The sequence below is a fragment of the Aulostomus chinensis genome, chromosome 21 (assembly GCF_037954235.1).
Source record: "Aulostomus chinensis isolate RoL2024-O1b breed Wild chromosome 21, RoL_Achi_v1.0, whole genome shotgun sequence".
NCBI classification, from domain to species: domain Eukaryota; kingdom Metazoa; phylum Chordata; class Actinopteri; order Syngnathiformes; family Aulostomidae; genus Aulostomus; species Aulostomus chinensis.
The window spans coordinates 16,505,573-16,531,842 of record NC_141340.1 but is presented as its reverse complement, the minus strand read 5'-3'; the positions used below and the strand labels follow the sequence as shown (position 1 = coordinate 16,531,842).

Below are 26,270 nucleotides of genomic sequence, written 5' to 3'. Positions count from 1 at the left end.
CGCATATTTCTGACAATGTATCATACTGTTTCTTTTTGCCCACACAGGGAAAACATTAGCTCTTTTCCTTAAGAACATTTTGCCTCTCTCTTGAAGTCTTCCAACACACACACACACACACACACGCACGCACGCACGCACGCACGCACACACACACACACACACGTTCTTATACACTTTAGGATAACAGTAAATAAATACAAATTCTGCCATTACTTTCAATTTCCCCCATGATTTATCATGATTTAATAGCCTGCCCTCACCTTCCCTGGCGATGACCTTTTGGGCTCCCTGAATGCATGATTGAGTTCTGTCTCTGTGAATGGTCCAACCATCACAACAGCATTTCAACAACATTTCCCTATCATTTAAGACTAGAAGCATGGTGTTGTTTTGTTTTGTTTTGTTTTTTGCCACACTGAATCACGGGGAAACACTAAAAGGCAGACACCACATAGGGAGTTAGTTTGAAAACACAGAATCTTTAATACAAAATAGGTTCAGTACACAGGTCCCAAGAGTTAAAAAAAAAAACAAAAAACACACAATTGCTAAAAGGCAGGGTCAGGTTCTACAACAGCCCAAGTAACTACGAGGGAATCAAAACTCACACTCCAAGAAATCCCTGGGGCTGTCACCTCGGAAGGGACAATCCAAACTGGCAGAAGGTGGGAAGAGACAGACTGACACAGATTGTTCTGGAATTTTTCAACCAGGTCACGTGTGTGTCACAGTCGATCCACAAAGGACTTTAATTCTGAGGGGAAATAACTGTTGTTGATGTCCAAACTTTTATTTTGATGGCGTCAAAGAAATCCACCAGCAATTAATTTTGTTCTATTTTTATTTTGAAGGCATAATATTTCAGAAGGAGTGAGTTTCCTGAAGTGAATTTTCTTAGTGTCGAGACTTTTTTTAAATGACATTTTCAGTGCCTTAACAAATTTACCAGAAATGAGTTTTAAGGCAAATTATTGCAGCAGACGTATCTCTTCAGTGTGAACTTTCATATTGTTGAATTTTATTTTGGAGGAAAAAAATACTAAATATACATTCTATTTTTTTTTTTTTAAGATTTTTTTTTAAAAATGTTTTCACCTGCATGAGTTTAATTTTGAAGGGAAACTGTATTGGAAAAAGGTCAAGACTTTTTTCAGAAGGTTTAAAAAAATCCACCAAAAAAAAAAAAAAGATTGTTTTGATCTGGGCTTTTATTTCGAAGGCAAAATATTGTAGCAGAAATGTATTTCCTTAATGTTCCCATGTCGGATTGCTGATATGGTTATCATTGCTATCCAGTTGCAACATTAGAGTGTTGCTAGCATGCTAACATTTAAATAGCATGCTGAGTGCTATCATGTGAGTGTCAGCATGCTGCTACTACATCAGCCGCAGCCAGCTTGCTGAATGCTATGATGAATAAATGTACTTAAACAAGCTGAAATAAGTTTGCATGCTTCTGGCGAATTAGCATGCTGAACTTCGAACAGCAGCAGCTAGTTTGTCAATTGGTATCATGTGTAACTATTAGCAAGCTGTTAGCTAACATGTGGCTACCATGTTATCAATACTTAATTGGGTTTTGTTGGCATGAGAACCTCCTGAACTCACCGATGTTGTTTTTTTTTTTGTTGTGTTGGATAGAAATGACAAAGATCCAGCCAGGTCAATACGGCTGAGGGAAGTATGACACTTGACATTTGGAGGAAGCAAAATGTGTGACACTCTCACTGTCGACAGCTAAACTTTACCCATAAAGACAACAAAATTATGTTTGTCGAGAGAATTCTGTGGTTCTAAGGAATATTTAGGGAAAATCCGACGGATTCCACTTGAAGCCATCATCACGAGCATTCGCAGCTCACACCAATGATCTTAAACATGAGAGTAGATTTCAAAGGTTTTATTTTTTAAACAAAGACATTTCTAAGTCTCGTCAACCACCGAAATGATTAGTCCACAATCAAGAATCAGAGACTGGCTTGGCTCCACAAAGGGGTGAATTTGACCATTTTACAACCTCACCCCATGTATGTCAATGCGATTATTATTGTCCGTCCATCCATATTCGTACTGCTGGAGCCTATCCCAGCTGACATTGGCTGAGAGGCGGGGTTCACCCTGGATGGGTCACCTTTCCGTCGCAGGGCCATCAGGAGCAATTAGGGGCTCGGTATCTTGCTTGAGGACACTTCAGCATGGTCACTGGGGGAAGTGAGGATCGAACCAGCGACCCTTCGGTTGCTCGATGGCCACTCTACACTCATGCAGTCAAGACATGTTGTTGTGCTGATAGCAGGAGCTAACTTGCTGAGTGCTGCCGTATATGAATCTGTGCATAATGGCTTCATGTGCTGTAGGATGGGATTTAGCAAGGCCGTTACTGCCTCTGTTAGCATTTTGGGGTTTTATTGTAAAGTGTCCATTGCGGGGAACTTTCTTTGTCCTGAGAACTCGTTTTCTGAGTAGCTGTCTGAGCATAGCGGCTCATCTCAGCACGGCCAGCTTATTAAAGTGCATCGTGAACCCATAATAATAATAATAATAATAATAATAATAATAATAAAGGAGGTAAAAGAAACACTGGGGAAGACAAAACAGTAATTGAACCACCACTCGAGACCATTCTTTTCCTCATTTATTAATTTAGGTTTCCAGTTTACAAAAGTTCATCCAGAAGACCATCTTTTTTTTATAGTGTCCTTACACTGGCTTGCGACCTGTATGTTTATACTGTAAAATTTGGGTGAATTGTCTTGAACACACATAAAAAGTTGCCTACATTCAGTACAAATTTGGAGAATTCATTGCAGATTCACATCCCATTTCCCCCATCCTTTCCTTTGAAATGATTTCCTTTCCGCTCTAAATATCCCAGTTTTGTCGTTTCTTTACCACAACCTTGCTTGATTTCCCCAACCAAATCAAAACTCCTCCATCTTCTCCCACGCCACGTACAAAACCTCTCTCTCTTCCTTTTCAGACACACGAACAAAGACCTGTCCACACATTAGAAGACAGTTGGCTTTTTAAAAAGGAAGAGTTTCAAGTCGCTAAAACTGTTTGTTTCAGAGGTTGGATGAATTGAGGGGCTGTTTTAAGATAACTGGATTAAAAAAAAAACAAGTTAATAAAAAAAAATGCAATATTAAAACTGGACCTCCTGGAAATGAATAACAGATCCTTTCATGTCCGTCTGCCCATTATCTGCTTTGTAGGGTGACTTGCCTGACTGGAGTTTCTAAGTAGGTCACCTGGGTATGGATAAGTCTTGTTTGCTGGTGAACAAGACTGATTAGGCTGTACCTTCATGTGCTTTTTTGCTTGTAATCTGTAGATAAATTTAAGCCGGTCTGTTTCACGTAAACACCAGTGCTGACTCCCACTGTTTGGATTGCACTTTCTTCTTCTTCTGGCTTTACCTCAGTCAGGACCACTGTACTTAGTGAGGTCTGATCCCTTAGATCTCCATTTAGATCATTTTCTCCTGTAAAAAATCTTCATCGGGTTTTACAGTCTTGCCTGCGTAGATTCTCAGTCATCCAGGTCACGGTAGCTCTTAAGTGCGATGCCATAGGAACTGGACCGTCTCAGTTTTCTTGAGGACATTTCGCCTCTCTTCCAAGAGGCTTCTTCACTTCCAAGTCACTGGTGGGGAATTGAAAGCTTTTGAGACTCTGCGTGGGTGTGACCCTCTCGCTCTGTAGTCTTGGTGTAAACTGATTTGTATACTATACTATACTCAGTCATTCAATCGTTTTTTTTTTTTGGTTTTTTTTCATGAGACGGTGTTAAATTCAACGAGAAGAAGACTTCACGACAAGGATACGCAACAATACCATTTATTTAGTTGGTTTCGGCGCAGACTCAGTCTTCCTGTGTGCAGAGCCTGGCAAGGGTTTTTTGAATCTCCGGGCTGAAGGTGGAGTTGGAGTGGTGGAGGGTGCCTGTGAGATGATCAAGAGGAACGATTTGGGACAGCGCCTCTTCTGACTGTGGAGAGACACGGTAGGACAGATGGAAAGCAGCGACTGGATGAATTAGATGCAGTATTCGGCCAGAGGACAGAATAGAGGCTGGGCAAGAGGGCGAAGGCCTAAATGGACCTGGCTCAGTCTTATCATTGACCTACAGTAAACTTCAATTGTCATGGAATTTCTCACGACTTGAAGAATTTTTACAAACCAAATAATCAGTTAATAATACACTGTCACAGATCTATGATCAGTTGCAAAAACTGCTACGTAAAAATATGAATTATTTAAGTGAACAGTTAATATTTACAGTCTAGTTTCAAGTAAATATGCGGAACGTGGGCTAAATCTAAGCTTCTTTTTTTTTTTAAATAACAGATAATAAAGCGTCTTTTCACAGTTGGGTGGACAAAAGAAGAAATTTTTAAAAAAAAGTCACTTGAGGCCCTGAAATAATTACGATGAGCATTTTACAGATTTTATTTACATTTTATAGGCTACATTATGAATTGGATTTAGATAATTAATAATGAATAATTAATAAAAATAATCATCAGCTCCAGCCCTAATGGAAAAAATTGGAATAATTTGTTGCAGTCCGAAAAAATAGTTGAATTTAGCACCATCACGACCAACTAAAGCATTTAAACCCTGCTTTTATAGTTATGCATGAATAATTATAATCTAATGACTTCATTTAGAGTAGTAGAACAGGCAGTTGAGAAGGTTACTGCCATGAATACTTACCTTCAAGATTTTAAGTACATTATCCTTAATATCCTGGAGAGGAAGACTGCATAGGGAGGAGGATTTGATTTGAACAAACTCACGGAAAAAGTCGCAAATGCTTTTATTATGGGTGCTGTTCTGTTCTGGGCTGCAAATCAGTGTTCAGAGTTTCTCGTTCCGTCGGTCTCTGAAGCACATTCAGTATACTTTGGAAAGAATATGAACATGAATACCATGAATAATAACACCTGAGGAAAGAATCTGATACCGCCGAGCCATATGCCGCATTTGGGCCGTTGTGAAACGCTGTTGTTCAGCCAGTAAGAAAAAAAAAAAAAAAATCAAAACTACAATGTAAAATGCATCAGAAAGGCACACAAAGGGCACTCAGATGAAGTGATTTAAACAAAATCATCGATTTATGCCAGTTAAAAGTGAGTGACTTGAAACTGTTGCCCGTTGGCATTTTCACAAAAGATCTGTTAGAATGTGTATCAGAGGCACTTAGAGATAAAGTGTACGGACGTGCATAAATCTGATCATAAATTCGTTTTCTGTAAAACCTGAGGCAGGCGGTCATATTCATCAACTGGCCATTAAATGCAGTGCAGCTGTAGTACCAGCAGGCTGCACTGCAGCGCCGTGTGGGATCATGTCCTACAGTATGTCCAGCCAGTGTATTAATAAAAAAGACGCATTTGTCCTCAGTTCCCAGCTGTATCAGACACAGTCCAAGGCTTCAATGCATGTATAATATCTCATATGTCAAGGAATCATAGCAAAGGATTAGGCTGTTCCTCAAGACCCCTCTTTGTTTACACAGACCTCTACTAATCTGACTTAATCCTGCAGCAAGACTTAAAATGAGCAGCAGTTTATTTTGTCACATGAAAGGAGACACCCTTTTGGATTTGACAGTTAGCTGGCACTCACAATAGGGAAAATACAAGTATCTATACTTTGAGCCATGATTGATCATTACAAACAAACAAACAAACAAACAAAAGAACAAGCAAACAAACTAACAAAAAGCCAACAAACAAAAAAATATGACCGAGATTTTATTTATTTCCGTTATTGTTGCCTTTACATAAATGCTGCACAACTGGAACAAATTATTTAGTCGATCAACATATTCTATTCTATTCTATTCTATTGTTTATTTTCCTTATATAACTGTATTCCCAGGGGACACAAATACCCATTTATTACACGGTTGTAACCACCCACTTGAACCGGAACCTTTTCCCTCACAGCTACAGCGATGTAGGTTTTTAAAATATGAAGAGATCTTTACGTGTTGCCTGAAATGTAGTAATTTTTCCTCATGTACAGTCACGGTCCCGTTCCCTTACAATGTTAAAAAAAAGGAATATAACACACGAACTACATCAATGTTGAGTTATGGAACCTATGTAAAAATAGCACTTTTTTTTACTGCTGCCTTTAGCTTTCTTCATTTTCTCTTTTTTATGCATTTTCTGGGGTTACATTACTCCAAAAGTTGTCCTTGGAGAATCTTCCATGTTGTCTACCGAAATATACAGGAACTGTGTTTGCATTGTTAAAACTATCACAGCTGAGGACTGAACATAGAAGGTGAGGAGCGTTTGCTTAATGGTATCGGGGAAATACCGATATTTGGGGAAGCACCTGAATGCAACACGGCAGCGGATGTAGCAGCAGGCAGCAGCAGTCTACAGTATGTTGGCAACCATGTAGCGCAGAGACTAAAAACACCGTATTGCAAAACATTTTCCCCTGGCTGGCAAATGTACAATGTTCTGTTGTTCATTAACGTCGCCGTAACGTAGCGAAAATGATTTAGCGAAGACAACTGGACGTTCGGACGGGAAGAACAAGGCGTGAGAGTCAGCGGTGAAACCAAAGCCTTGTAACTTAGACGGCGTTAGCGTTATCTACCCTCCACTAGAAGGTTTGGGCTACTCTTGTCATTTCTTGGTGTTCTGTCTGCTTTTAAATGGCTCAGCGTAAGCAGCGAAACGCATTTTAGCCGGGGGAAGGGCGTGTAACGCGAAAGGATAACGGGGCCAGTTTGTAGTTTGCACTTCTCCCTGCGTTACCGCCCCGTTGCTTAAATCTATTGTAACATAACGTAACCAATACGACTAGGAAAGTGGTGGACAAGGAATATCGAATTTACCTGCTTACACCATGGGGAATACAACCTCTTGCTGCGTGTCGTCGAGCCCCAAACACCGGAGGAACAACCACTCCAGGCTGGAGCCCTACCGGCCAGAGCCTGAGCTGAGCCGGGAGGACACGGGCTGCAACCTCCAGCACATCAGCGATAGAGAAAATATTGACGGTAAGAATTCCTTGCCTTGCCGACGGCTCTGACTCCAACTGTCGTATTATTATTGTTTAACTTGTACTTTGTGCGTGAATACTGAGGATATCATTTGTGCCAAAGACCCACCCACCCGTTGCAGATATTACTACTGTAGGTTTCCTTGCCATTGGCCCACAGCTTATTTTCAGCAGGAGGATAGTTGATGCTGATCTTTTATCACATAGTTGCTGTGGTTCCTTCTGCATCAGATAAATGGCAGCAATTGACATAAGTCACTTATTATTTCATGAAAAAAAACATTTGTGCTCACTATTTGTTTAACCTGATATGGAGTGTCACTGTCAAAATAAAAGAAAGAAAGAAAGATGGAATGTTTTCATTTTTCTTTTAAGTGACGAGGGCTTATTTATATGAATCTAACAAGAGAGGTACGAAATAAAACAGGAGCTTGTTTCTGTGTTATGGGGTTGTGTGTGAAGTGTAGACAGATTGATGTGTTGAAAGGGAAGTGTGAATTTGTGTTCCAGTGGGAAGTGATGTGAGAATGATGGACGGTCAGAGCAGGGGTCTCCATTCTCTTCATTCTACAAAATGTTTTAATCATCACTCGCACCAGGTCAGTCACACACCACGGCTCGTTTGAGTGGAAGACCAGGAAGTTTGGTCTGTTGCAGAACAGTTTAATGAATTATTTCCCTAAACAAACTCTGATCAGACATCACACTTGTATGATGTGATTCTTTCAAATATACCGGTGGCTGATGAGGTATGATGTGTTTAATTCATAACTGATATAAGAAAAAGAAATGGCAGTCAATACCAATGGATGGAAATGATTGGGAAGCGATGCAATAGAGGAAATCATCCCAGCCTGTCACAACAGTAAGAAAACTACTGGTTTCATTGGAGAAAAGAGACAGTGATAGTGAGCCATAGGGATTACATCATTTTAAAGGCAAACCTGGAAGTTAGCATCACCATGGGTTCCCTCTGCTAAAAGGCAGTGAGATATACCAGTAGAAGGGATTTTAGAAAACAGCTCTGTGGAAAACAAATGTTTATTGGATTCACATTTTGTTCAGCTGGATCATCTTTACAGATAAAAATGCCCTTGAATGATTTTTTTTCCACAGGGGAAATGCCGTGACTAGAAGTTAAAAGTTAATGTTTTGCAATGGCCCTGTGACGGACTGGTGACCCGTCCAGGGATGGATGGTTGGATGCTTTGCAATGGACCAACTACAAACAGATTGACTGACATCAGCCTGGCCACAGTGTCCTTCATATTTCTTCTGTTTGATGACATTTGATGTCCATGACAGCCTCTACACTCTTGCTCAGCCCCTGTTTGTGACTACTGTTTTTAAGACATACAAACGCTTAGAAATCCAGGATTGTTGCATTTCATGTTGTAGAGCAGAATGTTAAAATGTCTGACACTTGTGTTGACAATCTGTATTTCAGACATTTATCTGAAAACCCACGCAAAAAAAAATATAAACGCGTCAGCATTGAGATCAGTGAAATATTCAACTTGATAACTAATTTCTGGGTTATAGGAATCATTCTAGTGCCACTCTATTGGAAACTTGCAAAACTAACCAGCCTTCATGCCAGTTAATGGCTCTGTGCAGGTTGTAGTACAGCAGTGGAATGGCAGCTGCTCAGCCCATGCTGCACTACCATGGCATAAACAACGGCGATATACTGTGTTAGACAAAAACAGGTCAATTATGGAAGTATGTCTTTGGCGTTGTTGCTGCAATACTTTTGCCCACAAAATTTTGGAGACTACTCGTGGCGGCTGCCTACCATTCAAGTTCATGCTATTTTAATTAATGAATTCCCTGAGTGGGATAAATAAAGTATTCTTAATAAAGTATTCAGTGAAAATTTGCATGTTGTCAAGTCAAAGCTTGATCCCTATTGATTTTGGTCATTGTTAATAACTTTCTGTGGCAGCCCTTTTGGATTACTGACAGTCTTTTTTTAATTTATGTTTTTTTTTCATACCTTATCGTACATGCCTTGATGGATTTGTATGCTATGAAACTTAATTGTTTCACTGACGTGCAGTGAATGGGGGGTTTAGTAATGATACAGGAATAAACGTGCTACATTCACTTTCACAGGGTTTTTTTTTTTTTTGCCACTTGGTCCATAGCCAGACAACCTTCCCCCTAGTTATTTTTGGCTATTCATCATAGGGGATCCCAAGGTTTTCCCAGGCAGGGATGGGATGTATAATCCCTGCAGCTTGTTCTGGGTCTGCTCACGGTGAGGTCTCCTCCCAGCTGGACGTGCCTGTAATAACTGCACAGGCGGGCACTCAGGGGAAATCCCAGACAGATTTTTGAACAAACTCAACTAACTGCTTTTTATATGAATCTGAAGCTCTCCAAGCATTTGTGAATGAGTTTATACCAGGACTAGGTGCAACATTTTGGTAACTAGGAATTCATCTCATGAGCATTGGTGAGCCAACAATCATACAGTTTGCTTCCCAAGATGTAGGTGCTTACAAGAAGTAGAATAAGCAGGAAAATCATCGGCGTGGACTGGTCTCATATATGTGTGTGTGTGTGTGTGTGTGTGTGTGTGTGTGTGTGTGTGTGTGTGTGTTGTGTGACTTGACCAGTGACTGTTTCAGTGGCCTTGACAGTGCAGAAATTATGCTCAAGTGATCAAAAGTGATGCTCTGTTTTATCATGGTTGACGCGGACAGTGCGAGATGCCTTACTGTATGTCAGAAAACCACTGTTGCCAAGTTTGGCTCCATGTTTGAAAGCAAGCTGCTGGCTTCTTCATCCCTACTAGAGATTACTGACAACGCCGTCTGGTATTTTAGCAGGTAACATTTAGTTCATGTTTAGCAAATATTAAAAAAAAAAAAAATCAGAGCAGGTGTGTCTGTTACATATCACAACAAAAAGCTTGGAATTGTGCCTTTTGAGATAAATGTTGTCATCACAGCAAAGGAGAACAAGAACTGGTTTTGGAGTTTTTCCTGAGCTGTTTACACAAGTTTCTAGCTAATGACCCTTTAACCCTGCCGCTGGACCTCGAATGACATTCCTCAGCCACTAGACTCCTTTTGAGAAACACAGCTTAATACAGACAAATTAAAACATGAGAAACTCACATATACAGAAGGTCATTGTACCTAGCTTTGCTGAAGTAAAGAGCCTCTGTAAATTGAACAGTTTGTGAGCAATAAAATATGGAAATGTTGAAGGAGATGGTGATGCAAGGATATCTGATATCTTTCAAGTGTGAAAACGAAATAGACACGAAACAGTTTGTTTTAACTGACTGACTGCCACAGTGGTAACGTTATTCTGGTGTTTGCTCAGGTTTATATGATCTGATTTATTGGACAGTGTTTTAATTGAATTATACTGCATACTTCTTGTTTTGTGAGTGTTTACTTAGGCGTTTGTGTTTTTGTGCGTGACTGCGTTGAACATGTGGGTTAAAAGAAAAATCAGCCATGAGAACTGCTGACTGTGGTGACGATGCTCGCGCACAAACAAAACAGACACAGTGCTGATTGTAAGTGTCGCTTTCAAGTGCCCCCCCTCCACAAAATCAGCAGTGTAATCTGGTTTGCCTGAGCAATTGTGGGCCCCCCCACCCCAGCCCAACTATACCCCTGTGTATGTTGTCATTGTAACTTATATGTGTGTCAGAGATGCTAAAAACACAGTTGTGAACAGAAGGAAAACATTTCTTAATGGAGCTGATGGATGCGTTGTGCTGTCTACAGCCTGGGAGCTAGCACTGAAGCAACAGCCAGTATGTCAGAAACTAAAATAGATTCATGGATTCCTGGAATTTATGCCCATGTGGCCTAGAAAGTGGTTTTAGCATATTTCTGGTGTTTCTGCCCTTAGTACATGGTTTCTGTCAGAAAAGTTGTTTGGCCCACTCGCAAGTGTCAATTGGGGCCTAACAGTGGGCAAAGTGTCTTCTTCTGTAGGGGTACTAGCATGGGCAAGCAACTGACTGATGGCGGCAAGCCTTTTGTACTCATGGATGGAGTTTCTGAATTGAAAAGTCAGAAGAGGTGTGATTCCTTAGGGCCCTTTATTAAGTCAATTCTAAAAGTTGACTGGAGATTTGAAAATATGACCGTGCAATCATGTGTTTATCACATTCAAACATCAACTAAAGCATATTCTTAAAAAAAACAACAAAACAGTACAGTCTTAGAGTGCTGTTTTCAAAAAGCACAAAATAAACAAAATTAAAATAAATAACATCAAGTTTTTGCACAAATCCTGATGGCTATTCAATCTTAAAAAAATGCCTTGTAATGTTGGCCGCACATGATAAATTATAATAAACGTCACAAGTGTCACCACTCAACAAAAACTGAACTCAAAAATCAAACGAGATTCAGAGTAATCACATTGAGGCCAAAGAAAAAAACTGTGCGGAATACATTGGGAGAAACCTTACAGCAAAGTTCATTCTTGCAGATATTATGAAGTGACTGCATGCTTTGGACCATTTCTCTCCATCAGGACTCCTTGTTGTAGCATGGATGTTTGAGAAAAATGCCCTTTCTTTTTGTGATGCATGAGCTGGACTGTCAGAAAAGCACGGCAGCATCAACAAAGGGATTTCATCATTCCTGAAGTCTACAATTCCATTGATTCTCACATTGTAGAGATGGGTCCTAATCTGGAACCAATTCTTGATTCCTATACCTACTTCTCCTGGCAACCTATTTATCCTAACTTATGCGTATTTGCATTGAGTCTGCCATGCCACATAGCTTGATATCACATGTACATCTGCTCTTTAGTATATTTGCCTCTACCATTGCAAAGTCAAGCACATCACTCATCTTTGATAGAGGTGTCAGCTTTGACACGCATACAAGCCTAAAGGGTAGTTTAGTTTTGTTTTATGGCTGTTGTTAAAACTTAACTAATTGATTCCCAAGGGAGGAATCACTCCTGAAATCCTCCGTTGCTCTCTGAGCAGTGGTGTTTGACTGGAAGCTCATGTGGTCACTGAGCATAACCTGCTGTCAAGATGCTTTCTAGTTTCCAGTGAGACTGTCTTTACTATGAAAAATGCATGGATAAAATGTGTTTGCTAAAGTCTATGCAAGATGGCGTCTGGGATATTGGATCTCATCCGCTGGCAGCAGTGACGTGGGCAGAAACGCTTCGTCAACAAGGCCTCACATATAATCGGATACCATGTCACACTTTAGAAATCTCTTTTTATAACTGTGGATATGTAACAATAGCACAGTGTGGGGTATCATACTTTGTAATGTGAAAAGAAAATATCTTACCATGCAATCTGCTTTACTTCTGCAGTTTTTTATCAAATTATTTTAAAGTCTATGAAAAAACTGTATTGGAAACAGCCCCTTTCTTGACTTTGCTTGTAAGCTGTCTCAGACATACTGAAATGATGCAGTGGTCAGCACTGTCGCCTCACAGCAAGAAGGCTCCGGGTGTGTGACCGGGCTTTTCTGTGTGAGTCTCCATGTTCTCCCTGTTCCTGTGTGGGTTCTCTCTGGTACTCCAGCTTCCTCCCACAGTCCAAAGACATCAAGAGGGGACGAGGCTGATTGATACTCTAAATTGACTGTAGGTGTGACTGTGAGTGTGAATGGTTGTCTGTCTCTATGTGTTGGTCCTGTGATGGACTGGTGACCTGTCCAGGGTGAACCCCACCTCTCAGCCGAAGTCAGCTGGGATAGGCTCCAGCCCCCCATGACCCTTAACAGGAGTAAGCGGTATAGAAAATGGGTGGGTGCGTCTCATTTAGCTCAAGCATTGCATTGCTCACAAGACAGGGACATTCTTTGTAATTCCCAGACCCTCCCAACCAAGAGCTGTGCTATGTTTAGCCAAATTTGGTCAGAGGACATCATGTTGCTGCACCGCAGCTCTAAGTGAAGGTAAACCCAGGCCACTCATGATGTTAATCATCTTGAGAGAATGGAGTGGATGAAACAGATGGATCTCTCACCCTGTTTGGGTTTTACTTAACATAGACATCTGTAAATGAGAAATGGCTCCAGGCCCAGCATTTGTCTGTGTCTCATTGGTGTTGAAGTTCGTTATTTCTGGAGCACATATGCACACATATTGATGAGTCTTGCTTGCAGGCTAATTGAAATCTGGACATGGATTATTCATGCCTGGTTGATAAGCCTGGGGAGTCTCCAAAATATAAATCCCAGACAAGTTGACCTAGATGTACCATAATAGTATAGGATAGTATTTTGTTTTAATTGTCGATGAGGTAAAAAAGGCTCCTTGATTAAAAATTTTACATGCCTTAATTAATAAGTCACTGTCACTGAGCTTGATTCTTCTGGTGTCATATCAGTTTATATAACTGCTTTTACCCAGTATGATTTGACAAGGACAAAAGCACAACCTTAGAAATAATAATCATCCACAAACAAAATTCTTATTACATGGATATGCTTGGTTGTACGACATAAACCCGGCAGTTGATTCAGCACTGAAATAAAGACTGTCATCAAATAAACAAAATCTATCTCTGATGCATTCTGTGACACGGCAAATAGTCCGTCCCACTTGGGATTAAACTTGAACTGACATTTTCCAGCAATGATACCGCTCCCTCTCCCTCCCTACATGCTTGACAGTAGCACGTGGGTTTTATGTTAAGTGGCCTGCCATCTCAGAATGTGGCTGTAAAAGATGCATTGATTTATCTCATAATGGCAGTAAAAATAATGATTGACTGCAATAGCGATGTTGATGTTAACGGCACGCACATCTCTACGTTGGATAATGTAGAGAAAGGATCTGTTGTCATTCTTCTTCACTTCTGAAGGTGCAGTTTTGCCACTGCATGCTTCATCCTAGGATTCATTCCCCCCATCAGCTCAAGCTACAGCTACACTAAAAAGCTTTCATCTCTAAGTGAAGAACTTTACCTTTGTGCCTTGCATCCACACAACTCCTGCATTTTCAAACCCCCAAAACACAGACCCTTGTCTTCGATGAGACCCTCATGTATGCACTTGAGTGTGTAAACTGGAATTTTTATAGTTAGTGGCTATAGGATGCAGTTGGCTTCAAACTGCATACATACAAGGCTGGCTCTTTGTGCATTTCGGAGTTGCAAAGAAGTGATGCAGCAGTGAAAAAAATGTCTTCTTGAGCTCAAGACACCTATTTGTAATGGCTGACAGGCAAAATGGACTTTTTGGAGGAAATATCACTGGAAGTTGTTGTCTGTTCTTCTTGACTACTCTTTGAATTTAGATTTGCTGTGTCAAAAGCATTCAGCTTCCTGCTGGTTATCTTGTTTTGTATGTAACGAAAAAGGGGAACTGGAAGAAACACTGATTACCACCAGCTGTAAGGGGTCATGCCATCCCTTGCCATTCCAGAGGTGGTCATACTTTGATGAATAAATTGATTCACCTTGTTCATATATAATGGGACAACAGTAGTATAGTTGAATGACTCAGTTATTTGGCTCTGCAAATGTAAAATTCCTTAGATTATTTGATATGGATTATTTTGACATAGCACATAGTGGTATTTGGGTGAACTGTGATACTTGATGTCACGAGGACTTCAAAAGTTTTTATTTGCAAAATAATCGTGCCATTGTGTGAAAATTTAGTTCTTAACTAGTTCTAGGAGTTGGTTTTGCAAAGTGCCAGTACCAGAAGGCAAACGGAGAATGGAACCATTTTCAAATATTCACACTTGTATTTAGTCATCTTGGAGGGGACATTTCTTCTGGAATGGATTGAGTCATGCATTTTAGAAATTGATATGCATTTTCCTTAGAGGGAGGATCAGCCATGTGAACACTATCAGGCCTCATGCAACTTTGGGATGAGAGAAAAACAAAAACAGCTCCGGGGAGTTGTGCTGTACAGTTTTTTTAACCACCTCATTTCTTTTGTCATTGGCGCTGGTCCGTTAAAAAGTAAAGCTCAGACTTTGACAACATGGAGTGAAAGAATGCTTGGTTGCATGATTCAAGTCTTCACTTCATCATTTGGAGTGTATCTTCATCAAGTTTTTGTTCTTGATGGATGCAGGAAGAAATCAATGCTCACTTGTCTAAATGTAATCCCATCAGTGGTCTTGAAAGGCAATGGGACTTGAGTGCAATTAAATAATGGGAAGGGGAGTTTAAGAGGCATTTGTATACAGGTGTCAGTTTTGCTCTGTGCTCCTGCTGCCCAATCAGAGGCGGAGGCCCATTTCAAGTTTTAAATTTTACATACAACAGTAAGCATACATAATAATCCTGCCTTAAACGGGCTGTTTATAAAGGCCTCATGTTTCCTTCCTGAGAATTAAGTTTCATTTGTAGCAGCTGATATAACTTGATCTAAAGCAGCACCAGTTAAAAATGACAAGCTGCAGCCTGAATGTTTGTACATTTACCTCTTAAAGTAAAAAATAGAAGTTTTATGTAGTTAGAATGCCCATTATTTAATTATGCCAGTCATGTGCCCCTAAAATGTAAATACAGTGTGAATATTTGGGGTCTCTTGTCCCTCTTAAACAGGTAGACACATTGTTTCATTCCCTCATTTATTCAGTCCTTGTTAAACTTATTTAGCAGTGGGTGAATTTTCAAGTTGAACTGAATTTTATAAAAGAAACATTTGATCGTCACCCACCTTATGCATGTCCTTGCAAATAGAAGCCATTTCCATTTTTAAATGTGAGTTAAACGCTTGAGTCACATGAACATAAGATGACAAGGTGTTTTTTCTTTCCACATTATACACATTAACTCTTAAGAAAAGCCGAAGAAAAAGCACAAAAACCTTTTTTTGTTTGTCTGAGGTAGACAGTTGTGCCATTTCCATCAACCTTATTTAGAAGGATATATTCAAAATGTGCAGTTACCAAAACACATTTGATATATTTGCTTGACTAACCTCTGCCTGAAAACTGGAAATCAAAAACATCCGTCTAAGTTCAACCATGGATGCTGTGTGACAAACAGGCCAAGAGCATCATCCTTGGTGGCAGGGTGTGGTAAGGATGGGAGGTGCAGTGGAGGACAAGAAGATTGGAAGGTGACCTGGTGCAGTCCTCTCCCTCTGACTCTATGAGAGCTAAAGCATATCCTGGGGAAGGAGGACAAAATGTAATGTAATGCAGCTCACCATTACATCACATCAAATTCTATAATAGTTGAAATACAGAGCTGCCAGACCTGTAGAAAGGTAGTGTTATACACTACAGTATAGAAGCTACAAGGAAATGTAATATAGATATAGATATATATCATGTATATAATATGTAATATAAGAGGGCATTGATAATGCATAATATTTCTTCTATCTTGTGAAGTGTTGGGGCAATGCTGTCCCCCCAGTGACTAAAACTATCACTGATCGGACTGAATATTGAAATACAGTGTCTACAATTTTTTGTCGTACACCCTGCTTAAAATGAAAACAGTCCACAATGTTGCTCACCCTGAGGTTTCTCAGATTTTTCCCTGTTAAAAGGGTTTTCTACGGAGTTTTTCCTCAGTCAAAGTGAGGGTCAAAGGTCAGAGGATGTTGTTACGATGCCGTGTGAAGCCCTTTGAGACAAACTGTTGGTGAAAACGGGCTGTACAAATAAAATTGCCTAGCTAGTAACATATTTCACAAGGTAATGTGCAGCTTTGAAGAAACAAACTCCTTACATAAGACTGAACCACAGGTCCAGGCAGCAGTGTTGGTCTTCTAATCTCTCTTTACTTGCTGAGCTGACTTGGTTTGGTTTTGTGGGCGATATAGTTGAGTAGAAAAAAAAAAGCTGATCGTAAAACAGAGTGCAGCTTTTATAGAAATGAATATGTTGTTCAGTAATTATTACAATGCTTTGAAAAATATATGACTGGGACCAGGATAGAAAATTGTAGATGAGCATATCATCTACAGAATATCCCTGACGATCTCTGTGACAAGCTGGGCACATATTCAGACAATGACCACATAAGGTCCATCCACAGATGTTGACCTAGTCTGTATTTCTTTTAAAAAATGTACCTTATTGTAGAAAATATCCATCCTTCATCTATGCAGCTTATCTTTGTGCGAGTCCCAGCTGTCATTGGAGGACAGGCAGGTCATACTCTGCACATGTCACCAGCCCAATCCCAGTCAGATTTTTGGTCAGTGGGAGGAAGCCGGAGCACCTGGAGAAAATCCAAAGTCCACACCCAGTTGGACTCATTCAAATCTAGAACATTCCTGGTGTGAGGCGACAGTGCTTGTCATGGCAACTCCACATTCAAACATATTTTTATTTGCAAAATTATTAGTTAGTTGGTTAAATTTCTTAACTAAGTGTCATTTCAATGTCATAGATTTTTGATGATCCTGTGGGGTTTAAATCTGCTTATCAATCTTTGCTCTTACTGGAACCTGGTTCCCATTTCATGACACATTTCAGTAAAAATCCACCAACTTGTTTTTTTAAAGTGCTTCATGCCAGGGTGTGCATGTATCAGTCCCTATGGGCATCACTTAGAAATGCCATTTTTATTCTTGTGTATTTGTTGATTTATGCACGCACTGTATGTGTTAATGCCAACATGTGCATGTGTGAAAATGTCAACACAGACAAACTACGACTGAGCTTGGCACAGATGGCCTGCTTCCTGTCACCCTCGGCTCCTTCCACAGCTTGACACCGGATGAAGCTCGCTGAGGAAGAGAGAGGTAGGGAGAGGTGTGGATTGAACAAGGCGTTTGTAAGGGAACAAATGGACAATAGGGTGACGACAGGCTAAAAGCATCACTGGGTGATCACAGATTATTAGCTTTTAGCAACTGACTACTGATATGTCTGAATCATAAATGAAGAGGACAAAAACGTGTTTTATCTTGAATAATAGAGGCAACTGCATTCAAAACAGCCGCACCTGAATGAAAGGAGGATTTGAGCATGCACCACATGTACTTGTCCGTATAGTGCAGGATGCTTATGATGGTGATGATGATGCTAATGTGCATTGCTCTACAACATAGACTCGTACCGTATTTCTGACCAACCGGATCCCTGCACACGGTACTTCCCTACTAATGTGTAGGGTTGAGTTCTGTAGGCACAGATATAGTCGGTGGAAGGGGTGGTGTTTCAGGGGTCATATTGCCTTTTTAAACATTATATTCATTTTATAATGAAATTGACGTCCTTATTACTTTCATATTTTCATGGGCACAGTCGGAATCATGGCGAGTGGTGCTCACTCACTAATTTTCTTGTTTGTTTGACGAGCTGGTGCTGAAAGCTGAGGTGAAAGTAAGAAAAGTGAATGAAAGTAGGACTGATTGAAATGAAAAGTGATCCTATCTAAAGCTAAGGAAATAGTTGATTAAAAAAAAAGATGTTAAGTAGTTGATGTCACAAAAGGGATGCAGATTAAACATCAACAAAATACGCTTGTGGTCGGTGCCAACCAGGAAGGAAAACAGCACATCTTTTCTGTCAGCTTAAAAGATACCACCCCAGTAACTACACCTGTAACCACAGCAGTAACTACACCAGGGTATATGGAAATGTAGGCCCATGTTAGTCTGACTCAACCAACATCAGCCTCTGCTGTTGGCAGGACTACCCAAGGCACAGGTGGAATGCTACCAAAACAACCATTATTCATGTCATCCTTTGGAGCCAGAAGTGATCAAACAGGAACAAGGATATAACAAATGCTGTTTTTTGTTTTTTTATTATGTAGCAAAAGATGTGATTCTCTCCATGAGAATGTCGTGCACATTTTCTCTTTTCCACATGTAAATTCTTGGGTCTAAAATGGCGATGGCCCGTCTGAATGCTGAAGTAGCTTCTTGTAAGTATGCGTTCTTTGACTTTGGGGCCACTTTTTGTGTGACTACTTCTTCCCTATCTTTTTTTATTCTCTCAGTGCTATTACCTCTAATTGGCTATATGTCTGCCACTTGTCAACACTCATTGGATCCTAATGCTTGTCCACCCAGCTGTTGGTACAGCCTATTATTGTGTGCCTGTACCGAGGGACTACATGAGAATGCTCCGCACCACCGCTGTGTGTATCTACATATGTGTGTTAGTAAGTACACATGTATGTGTTATATATGTGCTTGTGTCTATTCCCATTAGACACACCAGATCTTTTAACATTGTGCAAAACACCAGACAGCAACACTCACTTGGATTTCCTTGTGTATTTTTACTTGAATTCTCTGCAGAGGACTAATTTTTATGCTGCTTTTCCAAACTATGAAACTGGGTATTTATAGAACTCTTTTTTTTTTGTAGTTCAAAAAATTCACACACACCCTTGGAAAATAATAAGTTTCTTCTCCATCAGTAAGGCACTGAGTGAAGGTTTGCTTATCGTGTAGTGGCAATGCAATGTTTTCTTTACTAATTCTCTGTGAAATGCAATGCCATTGATTTATTAGGCTCAGCAGCAATTATTAAAGGGGATCAGGTGGGTTAGGCTGATAGAAAGAAAGCAAAGGAAGAAAAAAGAGAGCAAAGCCCGGTTGTCTCTTTGCCTTTGATGGGTCTGCCTCCACCATCTGAATCGTTTCAAGCCAGCGTTGCCTAGTTACAGCAAGTAGAAGATGCAGGGATGGGGAGGGAGTGAGAGGGAGGGTGGGTTCACGGTCTCAGTTGGGTGCAGAGTAAATGAGAGCCCTCCCTGCCCATGGAATCTTCAACCACTGACATCTTTGATATCTAGGTCTCTTGTTCTCACTCCCATTATTTAATCTGCTCTCATGCACAGAAGGAAAAGTAAAAACTTACTCATGTTTTCAAACAGTCTTCATCTATTTTTGAGGGGGGAGAAATGTCAGTTGATTTTGAAAATTGTGTTGTAGAAAAATTTGAGGAAACAGCGCTAAGCTAATTTTTTTTTCCTAACTTTGTAATTGTGCATCTTTGTCAAGTGGGGTTGTGCTTCTGCTCTGCACTAAACAATCAGTTTAGTAAAATCACTAAATTTATTATCAACAAAAAAGAAAGTCATGACACAAGACAAAAACAAAGTAACAAGGAGTATACAGATATTCACCAACATTGAAAACAATGTACCCCCCTGATGTTGGTTCTCATGTCCCTTTTGTCTCCCAGCCCATTGTGTTTTTCTCCGTCTTTGAATCTACAAAGGCAGTAACTGCTTGTCCTGATGCTCATGCTGAGTGTGGGCCGAATCACATCAGCAGAAAATAGCAGAGTCAACATTTAAGTGGGGCAAATCAAAGTCTTACTTCGGCCTGGGTCGGGTGAGTTTCCACTACCACTGGGTACCACGTCAGCGTGGGTGGACCCACCAGCTGAGAGTTCCCCGACGTAATTTGTGTGCGACACAACAACAATGGAGGACATGGAGGCAGTGTTATGCCTGTTGCTCGGTCAGTGGTTTTTGCTTAAACTAAAAGTGAGAGAGGACAGACAGGCAAGGCTTCATGCAGCGAAAAAGACATCCAAGAAAAGTATAAAAGACTTGACCAAGCGATGACCAGTGTTCCGCTGAGGCTGAGATGATACGAAGTGGACGACCTAAGTGGGTAAGTTACCCAATCAGTGCCCGCTATGTGTCTACGTCACATTTTAGTGCCCGCTCGCCTGGAACCCCAGTGGAGCTGGGACCAAAATGGTAATGGTTAGTACCGTGTTGGGGACAGTGGAAACGCACCTTTAGTGTCATCGATGATTCTCTTTGTTTAAGCTAGTCTTAAATGTCTGGAGGACTATTTTTTTTTGTTAATTATTGATTGTACAGTATATACTTAATGATATTGACAGCTGGATGAAATGTCAATAACTATTGAATATGAATTGAAATATCGCAGTGCGCCCACTCCTTGATTTTTCAAAATTCATGTTAACCTCCATCTGTCGGCCCTGGCAGCATAATTATTGACATCATCTTGTGTCTTATGAGTCTTCCTGAAAGTTCAACTTTAGCATTTTGTTTTATATGTTTCACGGAGGAATTCACAGTGATATTAGCATTCATCACGAATGGCGTACAGTGGTCTTTTTAGTTAAATGTATCCAATGGCCAATATTATCCTGCCACTGCGAACGGGGCGGACGAGCACGTGCAAAATGAACGTGGCAGCTGGTCACGAAATGAAAATGTTTGTCGATAACTGGAAAAAAGATGAAGCTAAAAAAATGTACAAGAACAAAACATGGACGTACTTGGGTAGTTTTGCTGTTGTTTTGTCACTGTAGTTGTTGTTGGTTGTAAATTGCCATTAACGTTAGTAGTTAGAGTTACAAAGGTGAAATACTGGAAAGGAAAATGTCTTCTTTCCCCCCAACCGGTCAAAGCAGAAGGCCGTCCCCACTGATCCTGGATCTGCTTGACGTTCCTGCCTGTTAAAGGAAGGTTTTCATCACCACTGTAGCAGGATGTGCTGCTGATGGAGAATTGTTGGGTGTAGATTCACTGAAGGAGTGAGGTACTGGACCTGCTCTACTAGTAAAGAGTCAGGAGAGAACTTTGGTTGTGATTTGGTGCTGTACAAATAAAATGGACTTGACTTTGTGAGCCCAAGACACCTAATTGTGAGTAATAGAAAGGCAAATCCATGTTTTGGGTAAAGTATTGCTTCCCCATCAAAAATGCAAAATCAGTTTGCTTGACATAAGTGAGGGCATGGGCATGATTAGTTACATAATCTATCAAATTCAGTTACCTGGTGCTTTTTTACTGACCTGTTATAAAAATATGTTCAATGGCTGCCTTGATGGGCTTTGTGGGCTTGCCCTGACTGTATCAGTATTACGTAAAATAATCACATTTCTTTTTATGCTTCTCATTTTGTCACCATGAAAATAATGGCAGCTGAAACACCGCAAATCATCTCTGCTCCTCCGAGCAGAAATGTGATGCGACAAAGTGGACCAGTGCAGTGATCAGTGCTCTTGCAGACGCATGTTCAGTGCTATAGGCTATGCCAAGTACATGTATAGGTCTGATTGTGCTGGCAAAAATTGAATGTCCCCATCTTTTGCTCTCTTGTAATGGCCACAGTGTCATCAGTGGCGTTATAGGTGTAATGTGTGCGCTGTGCACTGTTGGTAACAATACAAATGGTGTTTTAGAGAACTTCAGCCAAGCTTGGCTTAAATCCACACAGTGACCTAGTCCCTCCATCCTTTCCCTACCTCTCTAACAATGTGTAATAACCACCCCCACTTCATTTCCTCTCCTATTCCTGAAATGCAGGAAGTTGGGTGCTTTCGTCGACCCCAGGTTGGAGAACAAGAGAAAACTGAGTGGAGTGGAACCACACCAAAGGTCACTGACATAAAAGAGAGATCTGTGGACCTGTGAATAGGCAGCGTCCTGTCTTAAAAAACAAAAGCTGTTCCATTCTAAGGAATGCAGACTAATGTTTTGACTTGTTTTAAATATTTCATTTCATTTTGTTTAAAGTATTCTCTTACATTTTTCAGGTTATCCAATATCCTGTACAGGCTTTTGACTATAAGTGCCTGATGTGTTACAAATGTTTGTGTGCATACTGTGCCCAAATACAAGTTGTGCGCATCATTTAACCCACCTCCAGTACTTCACTGCTCAGTACTTCTTCCCACATACCCATCTTTTATCTGCATCGTGTGTCACTTCCTCCTACATCAGGGCAGTGTGTGTGTGTGTGTGTGTGTGTGAGTGTGTGTGTGAGTATGTGTGTGTGTGTGAGTGTGTGTGTGAGTGTGTGTTAGTGTCCTTTGAGGTTCTTCAAGTGGCTCTCAAAAACAAAAAGACAGTAGTTCAAAAGAGTTTTGGACACAATGGCTGTTGCCTGGATGTGTATCCCGCAGAGAACTGTAAGAGGCACTGTGATCTCAGGTATGCTCGGCCGTCGTCACATGGTGTGTTTGCAGTTCCACGAAGGAGGCTTTGAATGTTTGTCACAAGGTTTCATCTGTTCACTTTCTCTGTTTTTTTTTATCTGTACTTGCCTTCATCCCTGCTCCCATCTACTTGTTTCTTTCCCTGTATGTCCTTCTTGCTTCTTCTTGTCATTATTGATGGAGGGGGCAGCCCTTTGAACATGTCAGGGACTGAATGACTGACTGACTATGTGAGTGAGTGAAGTCCCAGTGAAATCCACACTCCAGAGCTGGTGGTGGCACTAGCAAGCTGGATGCTGATGTTCTGTTGAGTCAGACAATGGACGACAAGCTGATTGCTGCTCATCTTGGGCACCACAGCTGATGCGTTTTACATATACAGACATCCGACCAAGTAAAAGAAAACAGGATGATTTAGCAACGTGGCTACAAGTTTGGCACCACAGCCTGTTGCTGTTTATAGCCCTGCTGAACAGCACGTTAACGGTCCTGGCGGGCCGTGGTCCTCGCCAGCCAGGCTGATGTGCTGGTGAAAAATAGTCTTGTTTTTCAGTATTTACATGGGCGAATCATGAGGTTTGCTGCAGGCATAAATGTCTCTAAGGTGGCTAAACGTGAGACATTTTCAGAGATGTGAGCTGCTGTGAACAGGGACAGCTTAGCTAACTAGCAAGCCTTGGCACTTGCAAGCAGAGGTGACAATGCAGGGTGAACTGTCAACTGTCTAACACTTTACAGTAAGGTCAGAACATAGTGCGACATTTAGATAAAATGACCACAGACGATATTGTAAAACAAATTTTGTACTGCCACTGCCCACTTACTGGAAATAATGATCGCTAGATTTAATTGATTTTTTTTAAGCTGGAATGTAATCAGCTGTTGTGTTATTGTTATTATTATTTCACCACAGTTAGCACCCAATAAAATGTCCTCAGGGCTCATTCACATGTATTTAATTGTTCTATGTTGCTGTAGTTATTAAATGAATTTTGTTTCATAGATTTTACACTGCGGCCTGCTCTGACGGCGCGTTCTCCTACTGTGCTTCAGCTTTACTGATCATTATGTAAACTCATGTCACGTCAGCTTGCCTAATCTTGTTTTATTTCCTTTTTTCTCATTTCCTCCCCTCTTCTTTTCTTCTCTCTCCATGTGAGTCTCTTTTCATATATGTATGTATATATATATATATATATATATATATATATATCCCTCAAATTCATTTTCTACTCTTTCCTCCTTTCCCTGGTTCTATCTTATTATCAGCTTATCTCTTTTCATCTGTCCTTCCATCTTTCAGCATCTATTACTCTTGTCTTTCTATTAGTATGTCTGGGTGTTGGTCCTCTCTGGCCTTTCCGGTTTCACTGACATCATCCAAGAAACCAGGAAGCAGCTGAAAATGTCTCCACAGCTCACTGCTGGATTGTTTTGTGTTTTACTGTTGTGTGTCCTTCCTCTTTTACATTTAGGTGATAATTGATGTGGCGTGCTTTAATTGTCCTCCTAGGATGTTTTGAGATCATAGGAAGTAGATTGACAGTTGGAGTTACGCTTATTTGAACGTGAGAGTGGTCAACTGTGCATTTTGTGCTTTGAATCATTGTTCAGGATTTCAAATCGCCTCACCTGACCACCATAATATTCAAGCAGCCTTGGGGGTCCCCTGTGTTCATGTGTCTGTAACTGCAGTTCAGAAAAGTCTGTTGCTCAGAACGTTGCTTTGCACATCAACAAATTAAAATTCTCACCAAGATATTAAGATGTAATCAGGGCAAAGATCTGGGACATTAGACTTGGACTGATGTATTCATTGGTTTTACCCATTAGACTCTATAAATATAAGTGGATAATATCGCCCTCTAGGCAGCGCCTGACCCCACCTAAAGTAAAAGATACTCACTGCAACAACTGGAGCACAGATTTCTGAGACGAGATGTTCTGGTTGATGTGGCCCGGTCGCACGGCACAAAGTGCAGAGAAGTAACGAGCAAACAGCTGTCAGATTACAACAACAACATGGCCAACAGTGGCCCTGGCTGCAATTATGCATGATTTTAAACCTTAATATGACAAACATTTTATATGCAAGTCACCCCCATATACAATTATTGAACATGATTAGGCCACTCATTGATATTAAACCTCATATACTTTCCCATGGCTTGAACAAGAGAAGTCAGACTTTGATTAAACAAGTATTCCTGCTTGGTACTGTCAGCTACTGTGTGTAAGCTGGTAGGTGGTCATAGGTGGGATGTGTGTAGACAATGATCTATAACAAATCTATAACTTTCTGCTGTGCTTTTTGAGTGCATTGATTTACAAACCCCTGTTTACACAGTGCTGGGGTACCAAATAGAGCGGACAGATTGTTTTTCCACTCAGCTCAGCCGTTTAGAAGAAGGGGAATTGCTGGGCTTTCTCTGTATTTGGTAAAAAGCCTAAGGAAGAATGCTGCAATAAGTTTTGCAACTTTAAAATTTTTTTTATTGATAATTGTTTTCATCAATGACATGAGTTTATAGTGTATGTATATATATATATATATATATATATATATATATATATATATATATATATATATATATATACACACATACATACATACATACATACATACATATACATATATCTGTGTGTATATGCATATATGTGTGTGTGTATCTATAATATATGTATATATACAGTATATACTGTATGTATGCATAGCTTACATAGCTCCAGCACGGGGTCTTTCTGTGTGGAGTCTCCATGTTCTCCCTGTTCCTGTGAGGGTTCTCTCTGGTACTCCAGCTTCCTCCCACAGTCCAAAGACATCAAGAGGGGACGAGGCTGATTGATACTCTAAATTGACTGTAGGTGTGACTGTGAGTGTGAATGGTTGTCTGTCTCTATGTGTTGGTCCTGTGATGGACTGGTGACCTGTCCAGGGTGAACCCCGCCTCTCGCCTGAAGGCAGCTGGGTTAGGCTCCACCCCCCCGGCGACCCTTAACAAGATAAGCAGTAGAAAATGGATGGATGGATGGATGGAGATCAAAAGATACATACATGCACATACAAACATCTCGGATGAGATCTCAAACTTGTGCACTGCTGCAGAATATAATGTTGTCTCCTCTCTGTTTACAGATCTTCCCATGGAGTACAATCCCTCAGATCATCCTCGGGCCAGCACCATCTTCCTTAGCAAGTCACAGACTGATGGTGAGTTCTGCTGTATGGTGCAGTTCCCCTTGACTTATCTTGGAAATGTCACACTTCTTGGTTTACAATTTGATGAGAGTGTTGTGCTGATGGAACTACCTGTACATATATGGCTTTTACTTCATCCCTAGGTTAAATCAGTTGCAAGCAGCATCATATCATGCTATCATATGTGGGTACATGGTCTCAATAGTTCT

At 40.6% G+C, this 26,270-nt stretch overlaps 1 protein-coding gene and 1 long non-coding RNA gene across 3 annotated transcripts in view; one reads left to right on the top strand and one right to left on the bottom strand.

Moving 5' to 3' along the window:
* Positions 1–2,686: 2,686 nt before the first annotated feature.
* On the bottom strand, positions 2,687–7,112 carry LOC147241875 (uncharacterized). Its single transcript, XR_015111054.1, has 3 exons — positions 6,868–7,112; positions 3,840–3,993; positions 2,687–3,648 (listed from the first exon to the last, which is right to left on the bottom strand). It is a non-coding gene; the product is annotated as an uncharacterized LOC147241875 (long non-coding RNA).
* The window catches only part of ccny (cyclin Y), a 45,625-nt gene continuing 25,711 nt past the window's right edge, over positions 6,357–26,270 (top strand). The window contains exons 1-3 of one of the 2 annotated variants that reach the window (XM_086192156.1): positions 6,357–6,639; positions 6,837–7,032; positions 25,999–26,073. In XM_086192156.1, coding sequence (XP_086048282.1) covers positions 6,879–7,032; positions 25,999–26,073 — 229 coding nt within the window. In that variant the 5' untranslated portion in view covers positions 6,357–6,639; positions 6,837–6,878. Of the gene's footprint in view, positions 7,033–25,998; positions 26,074–26,270 lie in introns of both variants that reach the window. The other variant, XM_086192157.1, reaches the window with a different exon arrangement.